Here is a 19321-nt window from a genome sequence, read left to right as displayed (position 1 = left end):
AAAAGCTACACTACTAAAAAACCCTTTCTATCCCCTGACTCAAACCCCCCCCTCGATAGTTTTACAACTCTAGTCTCCATTACACACAAGCTCCTCTCCTTCTGGAGCTGCCAGCTCCCCCCTCCCTCTCAGAAACTAAAGGTGGACTTCTTGACTGTGACTTACTTTTCTGCTGCCGCACATTCATTTCTATGTGATCACTGAGAAACTTGTTAGATAAGCAGGATCAAGCTGCAGCAGCACATTTTCAACACTTCTCACGTGTCTCAGTGATCACATAGAAATGAATGTGCGGCAGCAGGGAAGTAAGTCACAGTCAAGGAGTCCACCTTTAGTTTCTGAGAGGGAGGGGGAGTGACAGAAGTTTAGTGTGTAACGGAGAGAGAACGGAGAGCTTTAAAAACTCACGGAGGCTAGCTGCTGCAGTGGGAATGGGGAGGAGGTCGAATCCCAGCAGTATTCTCAAGTGCAGCAGGTGCGCGTGTGACCTGCTGCGACGTTCTGCTCCTCTTCCGGCTCCCTCTCTGGCACTGCAGCAGACTTCCTCTTCACTGCTGGCCACTTCCACTGCACCGACTGGGGAGGGGGGCGGTGTGAAATGCTGCGGCCTGCGGGCCAATTAAAAATGAGTCGCGGGCCGTAGTTTGGACACCCCTGGTATAAAGTATGAGGCATTTGCCCGGGGGGTCTACGTGGGATGGGGGGTGCGGGTTTTTTTTTTTTAGTTAAAGAGTTGAATTCTCCTTTAAAGGAGAATTCAACCCTGTATCCACGCATCCATCTTCCAGGTCCTCGGTAAGCTGTCTGGGAGATCGGTATTACAACGCATGCACAGTTTTTCGGTTTCAGACAACGGCGCATGTACCGAATTGGACACAAATTGAAAATCTCCCAGTTGGCTTACCAAGGAGAGCCGGAAGATGGACCTTCAAGTCATGTTTTTTAGCCACAACGGCTGTCATTTTTGAAGATAGCCCCTTAAAAAAAACTAGTCGATACAAAGAAGCCCATGAAAGTCTTTGGCAAGCAGAGGGCTATTAAAGACCCTTTGAGACCCACAAGTGACCCGAAAACGTCAGCATCATCACACAAAGTAACCGAATGCTGTAGGCTAGAGCTGTTGAAGTCAGTTTTTCTAGTGATGCTTTTAACAAACGGATAACCAGAAATCTGAATATTTAGAAATGAAGATCTCATAGCTGATGTGTTTTTTCCTGTGCAAAAAAAAATGGCGTACCAACTTATATATATTCAGGTTTCACACAACCTCTTCAATACAGGTATGGGACTGGTTATGCAGAATACTTGGAACCTGGGGTTTTCCGGATAAGGGATCTTTTAATAATTTGGATCTTCATACCTTAAGTCTACTAGAAAATCGTGTTAACATTAAATAAACCCAATAAGCTGGTTTTGCCTCCAGCAAGGATTAATTATATCTTAGTTTGGATCAAGTACAAGGTACTGTTTTATTATTACAGAGGAAAGGGAAATCGATTTAAAAAAAATTGAGTTTATGGGAGATTGCCTTTCCCGTAATTCGGAACATACTGGATAATAGATTTCCAGATAACAGATCCCATTCCTGTATAAACATTTGCCAACAGTACAGTTTAATAGCGTTAGTCTGATGAAGGAAACTATTTTAAACTGTTCAATACTATTGCCCATTCTTTCGATTATTCATCTCAGGAAAAAAAGTAGGAAATATTTTAATTAAAATGCCTTTCTTACATTAAGAAAAACAATCAGAAAGCAGATTAAAATGATTTATACTGAACTATGATTAACAAATATAAACTAAAACTTCCTGTATGTTTTGTAATCCAATACACACTGTTCCAATTGCACAATAAATACAAAAACGTCATCCATCTTGCATCGTTTCAGAACACCATCAGTTTTGCAGTTAACGATAATTAAACCCAATCCTATTTGAAAGCAGTTGCCTTTTTTTAGGTGAGCTCTAAAAGGTGAAGGGATTGTTGTCAGAAGATGGAGAGAAGCTCAAAGCTATTGTTTATGGAAACTCTCATTTCAGGCAATTCTAGTTAGTACCGGAACGCTCAACAATCATGATATTCAATTTCTATTTTGTCAATACAGGGTAATGAAATTCAATGAAGACAAGAATATTATGCAAATAAAGTTGTGTAAGCCTTCACTAGCAGACATGACTGACAACTGGATTTCACCTGGAACATTTACATACGGACAGACTCAAGACTGTAGTGTTAGCTCTGTAATACGACAACATTTACATATGTACAAACAGTCTCATTCATAGACCCAATCTCCAAAGACTAACATACATAGGATACATTTTGCTTACAAAATATCGGCAGATTTTAAATTAATTTCTTGTAGAAGAGTAAATAAGGAGTGGACGTTGAAAGTGTGTTTGGGGAAATAGCAGTCATGAAATCTTTTTCGTCTGTAACTTTTACTTCTGAATCGTCAAAAAGAAGCCATTTTCCTAAATACTCCTTCAGGCTTTCCAAAAAGGAAGATGTCAAATTGTCAGCTTTGCAGGTATAGGAGGACACGCTCAAGTCCCTCTCTTCTGACATCTCCCGCTGAAGGTCTACACTAAGGCTCGCACTATAACTTTTATCACCATGGGAGTTGAAGCTGGTTTCGGATTTAGCAGTTTTGTTGGGTAACTGCTGAAAGTCAGGTTTACTTTTCTGTCCTCCTAAAAGGCTTACGGTTTCTGTTTGCTTTTTGCTCACTTTACTAGCTGATGGTACACACCCATTCACTCGAAACGAGACCTCACCATCATCATAATTGGCATCATTCATCCGTGCCTCTTCTTCGTTTAATGGCTCGGCCTTTACAGCATCCTTGTGGTCAACCAGGGCTTTCATATGGTCTCTTTCAAGATCGCTTATCTCTGGAATTCGAACATAAGCTGTATAGTGTCCACTGCTTATAGTAACCCCACTGTGCATTACCACTGCAAACAGCCCATAAAGGTCCTTGCTTTCATTTGTACTCCATTCCTCAAGAGACAATTTCAGCGGAGTCAACAATGCTGTGTTTACTTTGGAAAGACCACCAAAGCAATCAAATCTAGAATAAAGAAAAACACTAGTATTAGCTGCAGTATGTATGCAGGTGCTATAAATGAATTACACGGAAGCTGATGAATAAATCATTAGGCTAGGGACAACTAGACTGCTCAGTATAGTCCTATCAAATGTATCTCAAATTGGTTAGGAACAAGATACTTGTACACAGAATTCCAGTGCTTGGGGCAGGCAGCAGAGTTGAGCCTAATATTACTGTACAAACTGCAGTGCCAGTGAAAATATACTGTACTGTATCACAATCTGGTATTACAGCTTTTTCCTTAGTTTGGGCCAAAATATACTGTACTGTATCATGATCTGATATTACAGCTCTTTTTCTTTAGTTTGGACCAATGTAATAAACACGTTTACACTGGCTTTCTATGTGTAATCTACTGGCTACAATATAACTGTTCAGATATACAGATGTGTATTAGGTAAACAGTATCACTAGAAGTTAAAATATGGAGAGGGTTGTGTTGCAGAGAAAAAAAAATGCAACTGTTGGGGGGGACCTGCAAAAAAACAAGATGAACGCCTCCCCCCCTCAATTGCTAAGTAGTGAAAACTCAGGGCCACATTTTTCATGGGAAAAAAAAAAATCTCACAATGAAGCAAGAATCACACCATTTTATTGATTTTCAATGAGCCTAAAAATCACAAAATGTTTTCAACTGAGAATAAAGTTGTTCCCAATGACTTCTATAGAGGCTCCCTAGCTTTTTATTTAACACATTTTCAGATTTTTTTCTTATAATAAACCGTGACTACTCAAGGATTCTTCAAGAACATTCATATTTTTTCCCTCGTTATTTCCTTGAATCACAAAAAAAACATCACATTTTGATAAATTGGCCTCTAATTATTGGGCCTTAAATCAGATTGCCATCCAGTTTATAGACCACTTAAATATGGATTTGCTTGCTGAAGGAATTGGGTCAATGTGAGCTTACCAACATGACTCTATACAATTAAATAGAGATTTGTAGAAATAACGACAGCTGTTTAAAGGAAAACTATACCCCCCAAACAATGTAGGTCTCTGTAAAAAGATATGGCATAAAACAGCTCTTATGTAAAACCCCGCTTCATGTAAAAAAAACATTTCGTAGGACTCACAGTGCACACAAACAAACCATACTTGTTAGGTCACACGAGCCAATATGTTGCTTAAGTATTCATTTTGGGGGTATAGTTTTCCTTTAAGCAGACATTGCTCCATCCAGCACAAGTGATGAAATATCCAGGGGTGCTGCTGCTATGAGGCAAGTTGAAAACGTACAGCCACCCTTCAGAGGCATCTCTGTCTGGATGCTATTCAGGCCCCTGTCCTGCCCTGAGGAAGTCTTCCTGATGCTGCCGCCCCTCACTGAACTTTCTAATGTTGAAGCATGTCTGAATTGTCCCTGGACAGAACAGTCTATGAAGGGAGTCTTTAGACTGCAGTAGCATATGGCATTGGGACTTCTCCCCAGGGCAGCAAATTCCTATCACATGTAAAAAATGTTCAAAATAAAATGAGGTGCATCAACAAATTAGGGGCGGGGAAGGAAAAAGTGTTTAAAAGTGTTTTACTTCCTTGTTTTGTCCCGTGATTTCCCTTCCCGCCCCTAATTTACATATGCAAATTAGGATTCGGTTCGGCACAAGGATTCAACCGAATCATACAGAAAAAGGCTGAATCCTAGCCGAATCCCGAACCGAATCCTGGATTCAGTGCATCCCTAACCGAAATACATGCAAAGCTATAAAAGTAAATGCTACAGATCTCCATAAAATAAAAAAAGAGATAGCTGGAAGAAAAAAATCAAATGTGACACATGCAAACATCTTTCAGTATCCTGAGATATGCCAGTTTGGTCTGCCACAGATGAATGACATAAGAAAAGTTTACTATATACTGTTATATGCATGGCTGTTAACTTACTCAGAGTTATTTGCAGAAAAGCATTTTAGATGAATAGTCACAATGTCTGGAATTTTGTCAAAAAGAAGGCTTCTTTCAGCTTCGGTGTAATGATGACAGTTTTCACAGAAATATTTGTCCTCTCCAACAATTCTCTCTACTGATGCAAACTGGGATATAGCCCATTTTAAAGTCTTTGTTTCAAGTCTTGGATCGGGAGAAACTATTAAAAACAGTTTGAAAAAAAGTTGACGTGCACCATGGCATAAACCCAATGAAAAGTCATGCAAATTACGCAGCAAATGAATATGCATTTGATGACATTTGAATTCTGGCTTACGGAACCTTTTTTCTTTTTTTGTCACAATCAGTACCTGCTGCTGATCACTTGAATTGCTGGTAGAGATATAAACGGATAAATGCCGACGACTGACTGTACATTGCATTAGTGGTTTAACATAGCTGTGACTATATGCATTCCCTAACTCTACAGGTGTCCAGCCCTGCTTTGTTAGGCAGTATCTGTAATGAAGTTACAGAACATGTATCAGAGCCAAGAGTGAAGTCAAGCAGAACTTCTGCAGGCAGCTTAAACCGCCTGCTCCCTTAGCAATCTGAAAGGGTAGTTCACCCAAGCACTCAGAAAAACCAATGTTGTATGGTTATACTGCAAGGATGCTTCTTCTCAGTCATAGCTGCTGTATTGGTTGGTTCCTTTCTTCACATTGCATATAATGTAAATGCAGACTACAAGTAAAACATCAAAATATGTAGCAATATACTATTTTAACAACAGAAAAGGAAGAAAAAATGTACTCAACCTTAACCTGCAACATGTTTCCATGGTAACACCCACACCCAATAAAGACCAATGACTTCCTACTCCGTAAGCTACTTCATTTTGCCTGCCAAAGATTCCAGAAACCTGGAATCGTTTTCAAAAAAGCCAACACACATCCCCCACATAAGTGAAAATGCATTTTTCGCCACACAAACATACCAACAATATAACACTGATGCTTATTTTTCCTCTAAATCCAGGAAATCAAGCCATACATAGGAAGTAACTTACCATCAGAGGAGTCCTCCAGTTTTGGTGGTTCGCTTTCCAGAACAGGCACGCTGATATCCTGAAAATCTTCCCTCCTCTCTGTGAAAGACTCACATTCAAGACAGCGGGTTCGCAACACCAGCTTGCCTTGGAACATTTTTTCTACTAATTCAAAACCACTCGATTCTACAAAACACAAAATGTAATAATTAGATTTAGGACATAACTTTCTTTTCCTTATACCAGTGTCTGATTTAAGATTCAAGCCATTAAAAAAGAAAAACACATAGCTCATTTACAAGGATGATCAGATTATTCTAATTAGGTTTGAACTGAATCCATGATTTTTATATTTGGCTGAAAAGAAAATATTCTACAAAAGATTTGGCTGAATAATGTGGCAAATCAGAACAATTACTTGCATATTCAAAGTTGAGAAATTTTAAAACATTTTAAAAATGTACAAATAATGTATCCTCGAAAGTTTCTCAGAATTAAAATTGCTTTTATTATGCAAAACCTTTTGGGTTTACAACCCTTTTAAGGGCTTACACATGGGCGTTTTTTTCAGCGTTCCTCTGCGTTGCGCTTTCTTCCGTTCAGCCGAAGGGGAGTGCAAGAGAAGACACACTCAATTATTGTGACGGGGTTGTACTCACACAGACGCACATAAGCGGCAAACGCAGGTGGGACATTGCATTTCACCTGCGTTTGGTGCAAACATGCATCTGTGTTAGTACAGCCCCCTTCACAATAATTGTGTGTCTTCTCTTGCGCTCCCCTGCGGCTGAACAGAAGAAAGCGAAGTGCAGAAAAAAATGGCCGCTTGCAAGAGCCCTAACGCCTTCAACAAATATCAAGAATGACAACAATACGGGTATACTGACAAACAGGATTTTTGCTTTACAAAAGTAGTCTTCACAGATACGCAAGTATTCTCTCCAAGTGTTCTAATCAGGTGATCAGTATTGGGAGCATCAGCACCAATGATCCTCCTGAACAAAAATTTGGATGCAATATGGGGAGTAGTGCCTCCGATTCATTGTGCCAAAATGGAATTACTAAAGTTCAGGTGTGTGCCCCTTCACGAGGTTAAGCTTTGCCAACACCAGCACACAATATAAAGGGAAGGGCTCTCCCCTTTTCTGGAAGTTTTACACCAATGCCATTTGCCAAGCATTTTAGCAGAAAGCTCAGCCACTTCATGCTCCAACCTAGTAACAGAATGCAGAATACATTAGTATTCATATTTAATTTATGGGATGACTTAAAACTATATAAAATGTATAATACAACTGTAAAGCGTAAAAACAATGAAAAACCCTTTAAGCAACATTGCAAGCCATTACATTTAGTGCCAGCCTTAGGCCAACTGAACCTACTGGGCCTCAGACAGTGACATACAGTGGCGGCTGCACCCCTCTCAGTTTTGCGAGATTAAACTGTGACATCAATAGCAACATTATATAAATTGCAACTGCAGCCACCCACAAACTAAAGCTTTCGCTGTGTCTGACATGAAATGCTTGGATCCAATGGAACAATGGTCAATCAAGAACTTTATAATTTCACCAAATAACCTGCCTTTACGGTTTTGGAGTGTGGGAGGGAACCAAAGTACCTGGAGGAAACACACAGACACAGGGAGATACTCATATGCAGATAGTGCCCATAATGGAATCTTATGCAGTAACGATTCTCTGCAAAGTAGAAATGCGACCCACTAAGACACTGTAGTGAATAACAGCAGCAGCTAGAAGTCACAAATTAGGAGGCTACAAGTGCATAATAAAAATGTCAGTTGGGTGTACAGGAAAACCTGTATACATGAGGTTCTAAGGGATTCTCCACCCCAAAAAAATTATATTTTTTTTAGTTTAATAAAAAAAATATACATATAATTTTAAGCAACTCTGCAATATCCATTCATTGCAATCATAAGCACTGGTTACCAGTGCAATTAAAAAAAAAATCCTTTTTCTCTTAAAACACTAAAGCTTGCCATAGACGCAAAGATCCTCGTTTCGTACGATTTTCGGATCGTGTGTGGTGTCCCGACATCTGTCGTGCCATGCCGATCGGTCGTTCAGTCGATCAGACAGGTTAGAAAATTTCTGTTGGCTGCCGATAATATCTCTGCATGTATTGCCGTTCGTACGATTTTCAGAGGGAGACTGTCACTAGCTTTTGTCGGACATAACTTTCGAGGATTCGAACGATCGGATCTTTGCATCTATGACCAGCTTAACAGGAGTCAGGTCTCCTCCAGGTCTTTTAAAATGCTGGTCAGCAATATTTTCTTGAGTCAGGAATACAGTGAATGTAAATAGACAAAACAAAGAATACTTTTAAAGGGGTTGTCCACCTTCCAACACATTTTTTTCAGTCCAGTTTTCAGATAGTTCGACAGAATTAAAGACTTTTTCAAATTTCTTTCTATTTTCAATTTGTGATAGTTTTTCTAATATTAAAGCTTAAATTTAAAATTTTCACCTTCTTATGTCTTTCTTAAGCAGCTTGGGGGGGGGGGGTTACCGACCATATAAACGGTTTTAAATTGATAAAATAGTCGATACATTTCTTATTTTTGTCCCTGCTGAGCAAAATTCCTGATGCAGTTGAGAAATGTATCAACTAATGTAGCAAACTGTAACAGTTCAGAATATGCATCTGGTTCACTGAGAGACCAAACACAGAGACAGGAACATTAAAGTGGACCTGTCACCCAGACAAAAATCTGTATAATAAAAGTCCTTTTCAAATCAAACATGAAATCCAATTTCTATTTTTTATTAAAGCATTCATAGCGGTTGTTATCTGATTTAAAAATCACAGCTTTGGTTGAAAAAAGACAAAGTCCATCAAGTTCAACCCCTCCAAATGAAAACCCAGCATCCATACACACACACCTCCATACTTTTTACACATAAATTATATTTACCCATATCTATACTAACTATAGAGCTTAGTATCACAATGGCCTTTGATATTATGTCTGCCCAAAAAATCATCCAAGCCATTCTTAAAGGCATTAACTGAATCAGCCATCACAACATCACCCGGCAGTGCATTCCACAACCTCACTGTCCTGACTCTGAAGAACCACCTACGTTGCTTCAAATGAAAGTTCTTTTCTTCTAGTCTAAAGGGGTGATCTATTACGCATAAAACCATGCTGGCACACACTCATAGTACATGTATTATGATTTGCTATAAAGTCCAGAATCTTAGCCTATATTAACCCTTCTAAAAGCTTTCCTACCACTTACGTCAGACTAACTGGCCTATAGTTTTGAGGCTGAGAACGGGATCCTTTTTTGAATAGAGGCACCACATTAGCAATTCGCCAGTCTCTCTGCACTATGCCTGACCTCAATGAATCCTGAAAAATTAAGTAAAGAGGTTTGGCAATCACAGAGCTAAGCTCGCCAAGTACCCAGGGATGAATACTATATGGCCCCGGCCCTTTGTTTATCTTAACATGTTCTAATCTCATTTGAATTTTCTCATGTGTGAACCATGCATCGTTAGTTGTATTACTAGAATTGGGACTATTAAGAAGGAAACCTTAATTACCTGGTTCCTCATTTGTGTAGACAGATGAAAAATATGAGTTCAGAATCTGCGCTTTTATTTTGTTTTCATCAACCAGCCTTAGGCATAGATGCAGGGCAGACAATTACTTTCACTTTCCATTCAGCACTTCCTAGATTTCACTGCTCTCCACACATTCCCGTTCTCTTCACCATTTAATTGTGTAACCAGGGCATGGGGATGTACATCACGTCCCCCATTCTAGTGCACAAACACGATTTTGAGATGATGCAATGCTTGCCTTAATAACAGTGTCCACAAAATGGCTGCTGCCTGCTTGCTATAATTATAAATTCCCACTGCAGGAAACAAGATTCAAATAATTTATATTGTGTAATTAAAGTTCATTTTGCTTGACTAATGTGATAAAATAGGATTTTGAATAATTGTTTTTAGTGACGGGTCCCCTTTAAATTTTAATTTTGGAAAATCTGTAAAAAAAGCAATTGGAAAAATGAACAATCTGAAAACAACTGAACTGAAAAAAAGCATTTAGATCCTGAACAACCTCATTAAAGCAATATCTCATATATTCACACTACATCTACTATTTAGCTCACCCAACAGCAATATTTCTATATAACAAAGTACAAACCATTTCCTGGAATAGTTTTTGTATCTTCTCTGTTTTTGTTGTTCTCCAAGATGCAGAGGCCATTTTCTTTAGACTGTTCATTTTCAGATGTTTTAGCGTTGGTTTTTATGCTGTGTGTTCCAGTTTCAGAGCTTTTGGATGAAGAGTCTGACTGTTTACCCAGGCTACAAAACTTAGAAAATATGCTAGGTTGTTTACTCGATTTTAGCCAGTTTAACCCTAGCTTTGTTTTTTTCTGTGAATGATTTGAATTCCCATTGTCAGCCTTAGGGGGGGCATCAGTTCTTTTATCTTGTTTTTCTGTTAATGACTTCCTTTTTGATCTGGTTTGTCTCTGTTCTTCTGCGGATGGTTCTTTGGTTAGCTTGGTTCTTTTTTTTACATTTCCAGCCTCATTATCACTTTTCCTTTTGCCATTTTCATTCGTCTCAATTTCAGTTATTTCAGCAGAGCTGCCAGTTAAAAACTCTGTGTCACTACCATGTAATCCATTGTGCTCAGTTTTTGATGTAGCAGTGTCCTGTGCATTCTTAGTGGAATTATTAATCTGTGAGTTTAAAAGAATTTCCTTTTTCATAACCTGACATGCCTCTTGAATATTTCCAAGAATACACTGCAAAACTTCTTGTGCATCATGCTGTAGATATCCTTCGTACATAGGATTTACCTCCCTATAAAAACATGAATAAAAATTGGATATTTAGTTAAACATAGATATTACCAACAACAAGCAGATTCATTGTTTTTATGAATGTTGAAATAATGATCTGAAAACCACTACCAACAAGCGAATAAAGTAAAAACTGTAGCCAATTACGGATATTAGGATATGGATTAAATTAAATATACATAAATAAAATTGGTATATTTTTACATACCTCAATGTATTAAGAAGCCTCCTTGGTTGAGCAGCAAGTTCAGAATCATAATTGTCTGGGTTTGAGAGAAAAGATATCTGAAGGTGTTCCATAGAGTGAATCAAAGAACTCAAACTGCTGATGACCTCATAACTTGCAGGTAACTCATGTTTTACAGTGTCCTGCAATAACAAATGTACCATTTTCAACAAAATTAAAAAAAAAAAAAAAAAAAAGAACCTCTGCTTTCTTTTAATTTTTAAAAGTCTTTGCTTTAATAACCATTCCTGGCCAAAACAGATCTTAGCAGTAAGCATTGTTTTTGCAGTTCAAATATTTTAAAGTAGTTGTTATCTTGTTAAACCATGAACCCCAATATCACCTGGAGGTGCCAATATATTAGCAGCCTCCCAGAAATCCAATCACTAGATTTTTTGACTAGGCCAGCGATCCTTTATTTTTAACAAAAAACACAAAAACATTGTTTTTGCACAGACCTAGGGAAGTTTCTACTACTGCACTGCCATCTAACCTATCTTTCTCAGCCATCCCAAGCACTGACTTTGTGGCTGATTTATGATCAATTAATTGATGTTTGTGCAAGGTAAAAATAAGTCAGAATTTGTTTGCGAGGTCTTTCACTTGACTGCATTATTTGGCATGCATTTTTGTCTCTGTGTAGGATTTTGTTTCACAGCCATGAATCCTGCTCCCGAAGACCTAAAATTTGCCCAGCGACAATTAAGCCCCACTGTCGATATAATTCTGCAATTAAATATTAAGGTGAAGTTAACATTTGATATGTATAGGCTATGTCATACTGCCCTGAGTGCCCTGCTCATTCTCCAAAGGAACATAATTTCATCTGTAGATAAATATAAATAATAATGCTGCATCTATGCATGTTTACCTTATCCTGAGTCTGCTCTCTCTCTTTACCAACATTTTCCACCTTCTTAGAAATGATCTCAGACAGAAACTTTATCCCATTTTTAAATCCAGGACAATAGCATAGTACCTAAAGAAAAAGAAAAGTTATCCAAAATAAGTAGCAGCAAATGAGGTTATATCTATATATGGTTATACAAGAAAAGGGGATTTTGTGTTACTCACCGTTAAATCCTTTTCTCTTCAGCAGTCTGTGGGACACAGGGACCATGGGGTTTAGCTTCTACCTTCAGGAGGCAGGACACTAGAACAAAAACTGACTCCGCCCCCTTAAGCTATACCCCCCACTCACCGCAGGGGAGCTCAGTTTTGAATTAACCAAGAAGAAATAGAACTCCATAACTATATACAAACAACCACTTGATGGCGAATAACAGTCTGAGGAATCGCTTCCTGGGCGGGATGCCCTGTGTCCCACAGACTGCTGAAGAGAAAAGGATTTAACGGTGAGTAACACAAAATCCCCTTTTCTCTTGCAGATATCTGTGGGACACAGGGACCATGGGGACATACCAAAGCTGTCCCAACTAATAGGGAGGGAGGAAGCGAGGCCGAAGTCTTTAAACTACCGCGGCCTGTAATACCTTCCTCCCGAAGCGTGCATCCGATGCCGCAAAGACCTCAAATTTATAGAATTTTGTAAATGAATGGATAGAGGACCATGTTGCGGCTCTGCAAACTTGTTCGGCTAAGGCGTGATTCCTGAAGGCCCATGAAGTGCTGACACCTCTCGTTGAATGGGCTCTGATGAGTGTTGGAGGAGTTTTTCCTCTGGCCACGTAGGCGCGTCTAATAGTTTCTCTTATCCATCGGGATATGGACGTTTTAGATGCCGGAAAACCTTTGCGTATTCCTGAATGAATGATGAACAATGAAGATGATTTCCGAAATTCCTTGGTTCTGTCTAAATAAAACTTAATGGCTCTTACAGGATCTAAGGCATGCAAGGCAATCTCCTTAGCTGATTTAGGATGAGGACAGAACGATGGTACTGTGATGTCTTGGTTGATATGAAAATCCGATATGACCTTGGGTACAAATGAAGGAATGGTGCGTAGAACCGCTCGATCCTGATGAAATGTCAAGAAGGGTGGTTGACATGATAGAGCACTCAGTTCGGATACTCTGCGCGCTGACGAAATAGCTAATAAAAAAGCCACTTTCCAGGAAAGCCACGCCATAGGAATGGAAGCCAAGGGTTCAAACGGAGGACCCTGCAATGCCGACAGCACCAAATTCAGGTCCCACGGAGGAAGAGGATCTCTATATGGAGGAACTATATGAGTTGCTCCTTGTAAGAATGTTCGAATATCCGCATTAATTGCCAGCTTCCTTTGAAACAGAACCGAAAGTGCTGATACTTGGGATCTTAATGATGCCGGAGACAGTCCCTTATTCAACCCAACTTGAAGGAATTCTAAAATGCCAGGAATTGAACAGTCCTCAAAAGGTATTCCTTTTTGAACACACCAATCTTTGAAACAACGCCACACTCTGTAATAAGTCTTCGACGAGACTGGTTTCCTTGCTGCTATCATGGTCTTTATTACCTCTGAAGAAAACCCCTTTCGTTTCAGCACTAGGGTCTCAATAGCCATGCCGTCAAATTGAGCATCTTCGAGTTGGGATGTACTATGGGGCCTTGAGATAGTAGATCTGGTAGATTCGGTAGTGGCCATGGATCCTCTCTGGACAGATTTATCAGATCGGAAAACCATGCTCGTCGAGGCCAGTGTGGTGCTATTAGAATCACTGTGTGATTTTCTCTTTGAATTCTTCGAATTAACCTGGGTAGCAGAGGAAGAGGGGGAAATGCGTAGCCTAGTTGGAACTCCCATGGAGCCGTCATGGAATCCACTGCGAGTGCTAGAGGATCCCGGCAACGAGACATGAATTGTTGTACCTTCCTGTTTGCTCTTGATGCCATAAGATCTATGTCCGGAATTCCCCATCTTTCTGTGATCAAGGTGAACACTTCTTGCTTTAGAGACCACTCTCCTGGGTCCAGTGTCTGTCGACTCAGATAATCGGCTTCCCAATTTTCGAGGCCCGGAATGTATATTGCGGATAGAGTTGCATTGTGTTTTTCCGCCCAAGACAGAATTTGGCTTACTTCCTGGAGTGCTTGTCGACTGCGAGTACCTCCTTGGTGATTCAAGTAAGCCACCGTTGTCGCGTTGTCCGATTGAACTCGGATGGCTATTCCCTTCATTATCTGTTGCCAATAACTGAGAGCCCTTCTCACCGCTCTTAGTTCTAGAATGTTTATTGGCAGTTGAGTTTCTGCTGATGACCAAATCCCCTGAGCTGTGAGTGTGCCGAACACTGCCCCCCAGCCCCTTAGACTGGCGTCCGTAGTGAGGATCCGCCATTGGGGATCTGCAAGGTTCCTCCCTTTGGACAGGTTGTTGCAGTTCAGCCACCATGCCAATGACACCTTGGTCTTGGGAAGTAGAACTATTCTCTGAGACAGATTTGTTCTGTTCCACTGTGTTAGAATGTTCCATTGTAATTCCCTGAGATGGAACTGCGCAAAGGGAACCGCTTCTATTGTGGCCACCATGGATCCCAGTACTCTCATGGCAAACCGAGCGGTAGTGTTCGGAGTCTTGGCGAGACGTCGTACCAACGTTAAAATATTCTCTATCTTGTCCTGTGGCAGATAAACTTTCTGATTCTTTGTGTCGAAAATCATACCTAAAAACTTTAGTTTTTGGCTGGGAACTAATTTTGATTTTGTGGTATTGATTATCCAACCCAAGCTTGTCAGTGATTGTATCACTTGGGCCAGATTGTTCTGTGCTTCTTGGTGAGATGGCGCCTTCAGAAGAATGTCGTCCAGATAGGGCGTAATGGATATCCCTTGTACTCTGAGAGATGCCGCCGCTGCTGCCATCACCTTGGTAAAGATCCGTGGAGCCGAGGTTAGGCCGAATGGTAGTGTTACGAATTGAAAATGTAGTCCTAGGTAAGCAAACCTCAAGTATTTCTGATGGACTTGGAAAATCGGGATATGAAGATACGCGTCCCGGATATCTAGTGCGGCCATGAACTCGTTCGGTCTCATACTGGCAATTACTGAACGTAGGGATTCCATCTTGAAATGAGCTGGTCGAATGAATGTATTGAGCTTTTTTAGGTCTAATACTGGTCTGAAGGAGCCATCCTTTTTTGGCACAATGAAGAGGTTTGAGTAGAACCCTCGAAATTTTTCCTTTGGGGGAACAGGTACAATGACTTTTTCCTGTACTAGATTGAGTACTACTGCGAAAAAGGCTTGTCTCTTTTGTGGCTCTGTTGGCACTCTTGACATGAAAAATCGAGATGGAGGGGTGGAAGAAAACTCCAGCTGATACCCTCGGGATACAATTTTTTGAACCCAAGAATCCTGAGTGGTTCTTCGCCAAACCTCTTGAAAGTGAAGCAACCTGGCCCCGACTGTAGGTTGCAGACTGAGATCGATTTGGTAGTCATGCTGAAGATGACTTGTCTGACGGCTTTGACTGGTTTCGTCTGTTCTGCCAGTTGCTCTTGAACTTATTCTGGAATCTGTTTTTGTTTCCTGAGGACTGAGACTGGAAGTCCCTGGAAGTTGAAGTCTTGGTGTAGCGTGGGGAACGAAAAAATCGTCCTTTCCGAAAAGTGGACCGAGGTTTATTTTGGGGAAGGAGCGTGCTCTTGCCCCCTGTGGCTTGACTAATAATTTTATCCAAATCCGACCCAAACAGAAGTTTTCCTTTAAATGGTAGAGTGGTAAGAGATTTCTTTGATGATAGATCTGCTGACCAGAGTTTCAACCATAAGGATCTGCGTGCCGCCACCGATAATGCTGAAGTACGCGCTACTACTTGGGCTGCATCAAGAGATGCCTCACAAATATAATCGGATGCATCCTTAATTTGTGAAGTAATGTCAAGAAGTTCTTGTCTAGGTCTTCCTGAAGCAATATCATCCATCAAGGATGAAATCCAAGTCTGAAGAGCTCGGCTTACCCATGCCGTTGCAAAAATGGGCCTTAAGGATTCTCCTGATGAGGAAAAAATGGCACGCAACAGTCCTTCCAATTTTTTGTCCATAGAGTCCTTGAAGGACGATGCGTCTGGAACCGGCAGAGCTGTATTCTTAGACAGCCGAGAAACCGGAGCATCTATAGATGGAGGAGAACCCCATTTGTCAGTATTTTCTTTTGGAAACGGATAAAGTCTTTGAAAACGACGATTAGCCTGAAATCTCTTCTCCGGTTGTTCCCACTCGGACTGAACAATGTTGTCTAGTTGAGGGTGAGAAGGAAATATTGGTACCGATTTTTTCTGACGTTTAAACATTAACTGAGAAGAATCTGATGAAAGCTCAGATTCCTTGAGATCCAAGCACTTGATTACTGACAAAATTAACTTGTCTATAGATTCTGAGGATCTAGTCGGCTCCTCATTATCCTCTTGGTCATCTGATATTTCACCTTCACTTTGTGAAAAATCATCCTCTGTAGGAGAATTGGCTATAGATTCTTCCTCACTGAGTTCCAGAGATGTTGAAGGAACTGCACGTTTGTGGGCACGGGTCTTAGGTTCCACTGTACCCTGATCTAGTCTGTCTAGAAGTTTATCTAAGCATGCCGCCAATTTAGGAATGCCTGAAGATAACTGGGTTGCCCATGCAGGCGGGGCTACTTCAGCGACTATGTGAGTTTGAGCAGTGGCGGTCGGTACATGCGGAGGAGAATTATCCTCCCTATTGTCTGACACAGCAGTTTCCTGCAGTTCTTGAGCCCTCAGTGACCCCTCAGCCGAAGAAGGCGGAACGCAGTTACTGCATAAGGTCTCTTTATGACCAGCTGGTAGGCGTTTGCGGCACTTGGAGCATGCTAAATATCTAACTTTAGAAACAGCATGACTGGTCCTAGCAAACGGTCCTTCAGACTTTTTATCCGCCATGGTGGAAAAATTTTTTTTTTTTTTTTTTTTTTTTTTTTAAATTTTTATATATTTTTTAAATCTTTTTTAAAAACCACAACACTCTAAGGTAGCTCTGAAGAAGCTTTTACCCTTGTGCCTGCCCCCCTCGGCACCCTCTCCCAGCCCCTGGCCCCTGTGTCTGACCGTGAAAAAGTACTGTCTTGCTGAGTCAACGTAGCACCGGCTAGAAACACTGGGACAGGTCCTGCATACGCGCGCTAGGAATGCTGTTCCTAGCCGCCGACAACCTTTTCTCCCTGAGGCGTTGAATTTTGGCTGGCCGCAAGCAGCCACACGCTGCTCAAATCACTTGCGCACTTAAAATGGCGCTGCCGGAAGTGATGCGTCATCGCCAACCGAGAACCGCCTATGCGTTCCGCAGTGGAACGCAGGCTCACTGAAATAACCTCCAGGTGCGCCCTTCCCCACGCGCCTAACAGAACACGCTGGTGCCGCAGTCGGAAGACACAATAGGACCCGGGGTGGGGTTGAGGGGGGCACAAAAACCACCATTACTCGCCAAAATAGTTGCTCCAGCGTAAAAACGCCAATACTCACAGACCCTGGACATCCATCATCTCACAGGATGCCCGCATTCAGCCTTCTGCTCTGGACAGCTGCGGCTCATGTTACATGACACCATTGAGTGCTGTGTGGCTCGCTCCATAAGAGACTTAGTCGCCCCAGTGCAGATATCCCACGAAGGGGGAAGCCTAAAAGGAGATTCCCTTAAGCAGAGAACTCCAGGACAACCCCTGGTGCCAAACACAAAGTCTGGCCGCAGAATAATCCTGACTGGATTAACATCCTGACTCCTTGAGGACACTAGAAAAACTGAGCTCCCCTGCGGTGAGTGGGGGGTATAGCTTAAGGGGGCGGAGTCAGTTTTTGTTCTAGTGTCCTGCCTCCTGAAGGTAGAAGCTAAACCCCATGGTCCCTGTGTCCCACAGATATCTGCAAGAGAAAAATACATTTGAATTTTAATCATTTCTTTACATGGCTAGACTTTATAAAATAATATAAAGTCCACAAACTCTAAAAAAAAAAAAAAAAATTCACCGCCCCCAAAATTCTCCTCAGAAGCTACAGCACAGTCAATAATAAAGTTAAAATCATAAAGATAAATGTGGTTATACTAAAAACAGATTGAACTCTGGGCAATATATAACAAAGCAGTTGTCTCTTTATTTCAAGAAAGTCAATGACCCTTAGGGACACTATTAACAAATAGGATTCATTATATAATGTCTAATAACATATGCAGATGTATCATATCAATATATGGTAGAGGGTCATAACTTGTCTTCAAATAAAAATAAAACAATATATCAATTGTAACACCTGAAATGTAATATATCTTCTATCCTTTGAGAAATGTGGTAAAGCAATACATGGGACAGACGAGCAAAACCTTCACAAATACATAAACAACATTACTTCTAAACACAAAACCAGTGTTTGGAATGTGTTTCGTGTATCAGGTAAGTAAATGACTTGAATTTTCTTGAATCTAGCTTTGGAAAGGTGGATTTATTTTTTGTCCTTGGTATATTTTTTGTCCGTGGTACAGAGAGTCTCTCTCTGAATAACAGGTGGTAAATCCACATAAAAAAAACCCAATAATCCCTTTATGAACAGTGGATATGTTATTTCCCGTTACTTCTAATTGTTTCAAGTTTTATTTTATATATTAGAAATGCCCTTAGGAAAAAGAAATATTACATTGTCCTCTGAGTTGCATGTACATTCCAAACAGAATTTGTCAGTTTTGTTTTATTTTCTAAAGCAATGTTTTAAAGGAGAAGAAAAGTCATTGTGCCAAATGTTAGGCACCCCAAGTGATTGTATTTACTTACATGACACTGCAGACTGGTGCCCCTATCAACAGAAAACTGCACTGGCATTAGAGCGAAAAGCCGAACTTAAACGAAAAAGCCAGTTATTTTGTTCAACTGCACATGCGCCTACTGCAGAAAATTTGAAGAAAGAAGAAGTAGGAAGAGGATCGCTCGCCTAACATTTGGCACCCCCAAGTGGCAAATTACTAATTCCTTAAAGCAATTATTTATGAAGTTTTTGTTGTTCAAACAGGTCTGGAAGTACACTCACCATCCTATTATGTGTATATTGATGGGTGTCTTCCTCGGGATGACTGGCTGATCTGTTCTTTTAGCCAAAGTGTTAATACAACACAATTTTTAAGGCTGCCACTGTCTATACAAAATAAACTGTAAATTTGGATTTCCTTCATAATATTTTGATTCTAATCCCATAGCTGAAGGCTCAGAATGGTGCGCCTGACCTCCGCTGACTGTGGACAGTTTCTGTTGGGACTACTACA

General features: G+C 40.6%; 1 protein-coding gene across 2 annotated transcripts in view; it reads right to left on the bottom strand.

Moving 5' to 3' along the window:
• Positions 1-1696: 1696 nt before the first annotated feature.
• Positions 1697-19321, bottom strand: part of usp1.L (ubiquitin specific peptidase 1 L homeolog) — a 24481-nt gene continuing 6856 nt past the window's right edge. The window contains exons 4-9 of one of the 2 annotated variants that reach the window (XM_018258126.2): positions 11988-12095; positions 11099-11259; positions 10221-10891; positions 6053-6217; positions 5002-5203; positions 1697-3075 (exon numbers count right to left, since the gene is read on the bottom strand). In XM_018258126.2, coding sequence (XP_018113615.1) covers positions 2349-3075; positions 5002-5203; positions 6053-6217; positions 10221-10891; positions 11099-11259; positions 11988-12095 — 2034 coding nt within the window. In that variant the 3' untranslated portion in view covers positions 1697-2348. Of the gene's footprint in view, positions 3076-5001; positions 5204-6052; positions 6218-10220; positions 10892-11098; positions 11260-11987; positions 12096-12190; positions 14533-19321 lie in introns of those variants that run through there. The other variant, XR_005966989.1, reaches the window with a different exon arrangement.

The sequence above is a fragment of the Xenopus laevis genome, chromosome 4L (assembly GCF_017654675.1).
Source record: "Xenopus laevis strain J_2021 chromosome 4L, Xenopus_laevis_v10.1, whole genome shotgun sequence".
NCBI classification, from domain to species: Eukaryota; Metazoa; Chordata; class Amphibia; order Anura; family Pipidae; genus Xenopus; species Xenopus laevis.
The sequence above is the reverse complement of the archived record's forward strand: the minus strand, read 5'-3'. Positions and strand labels throughout refer to the sequence as shown.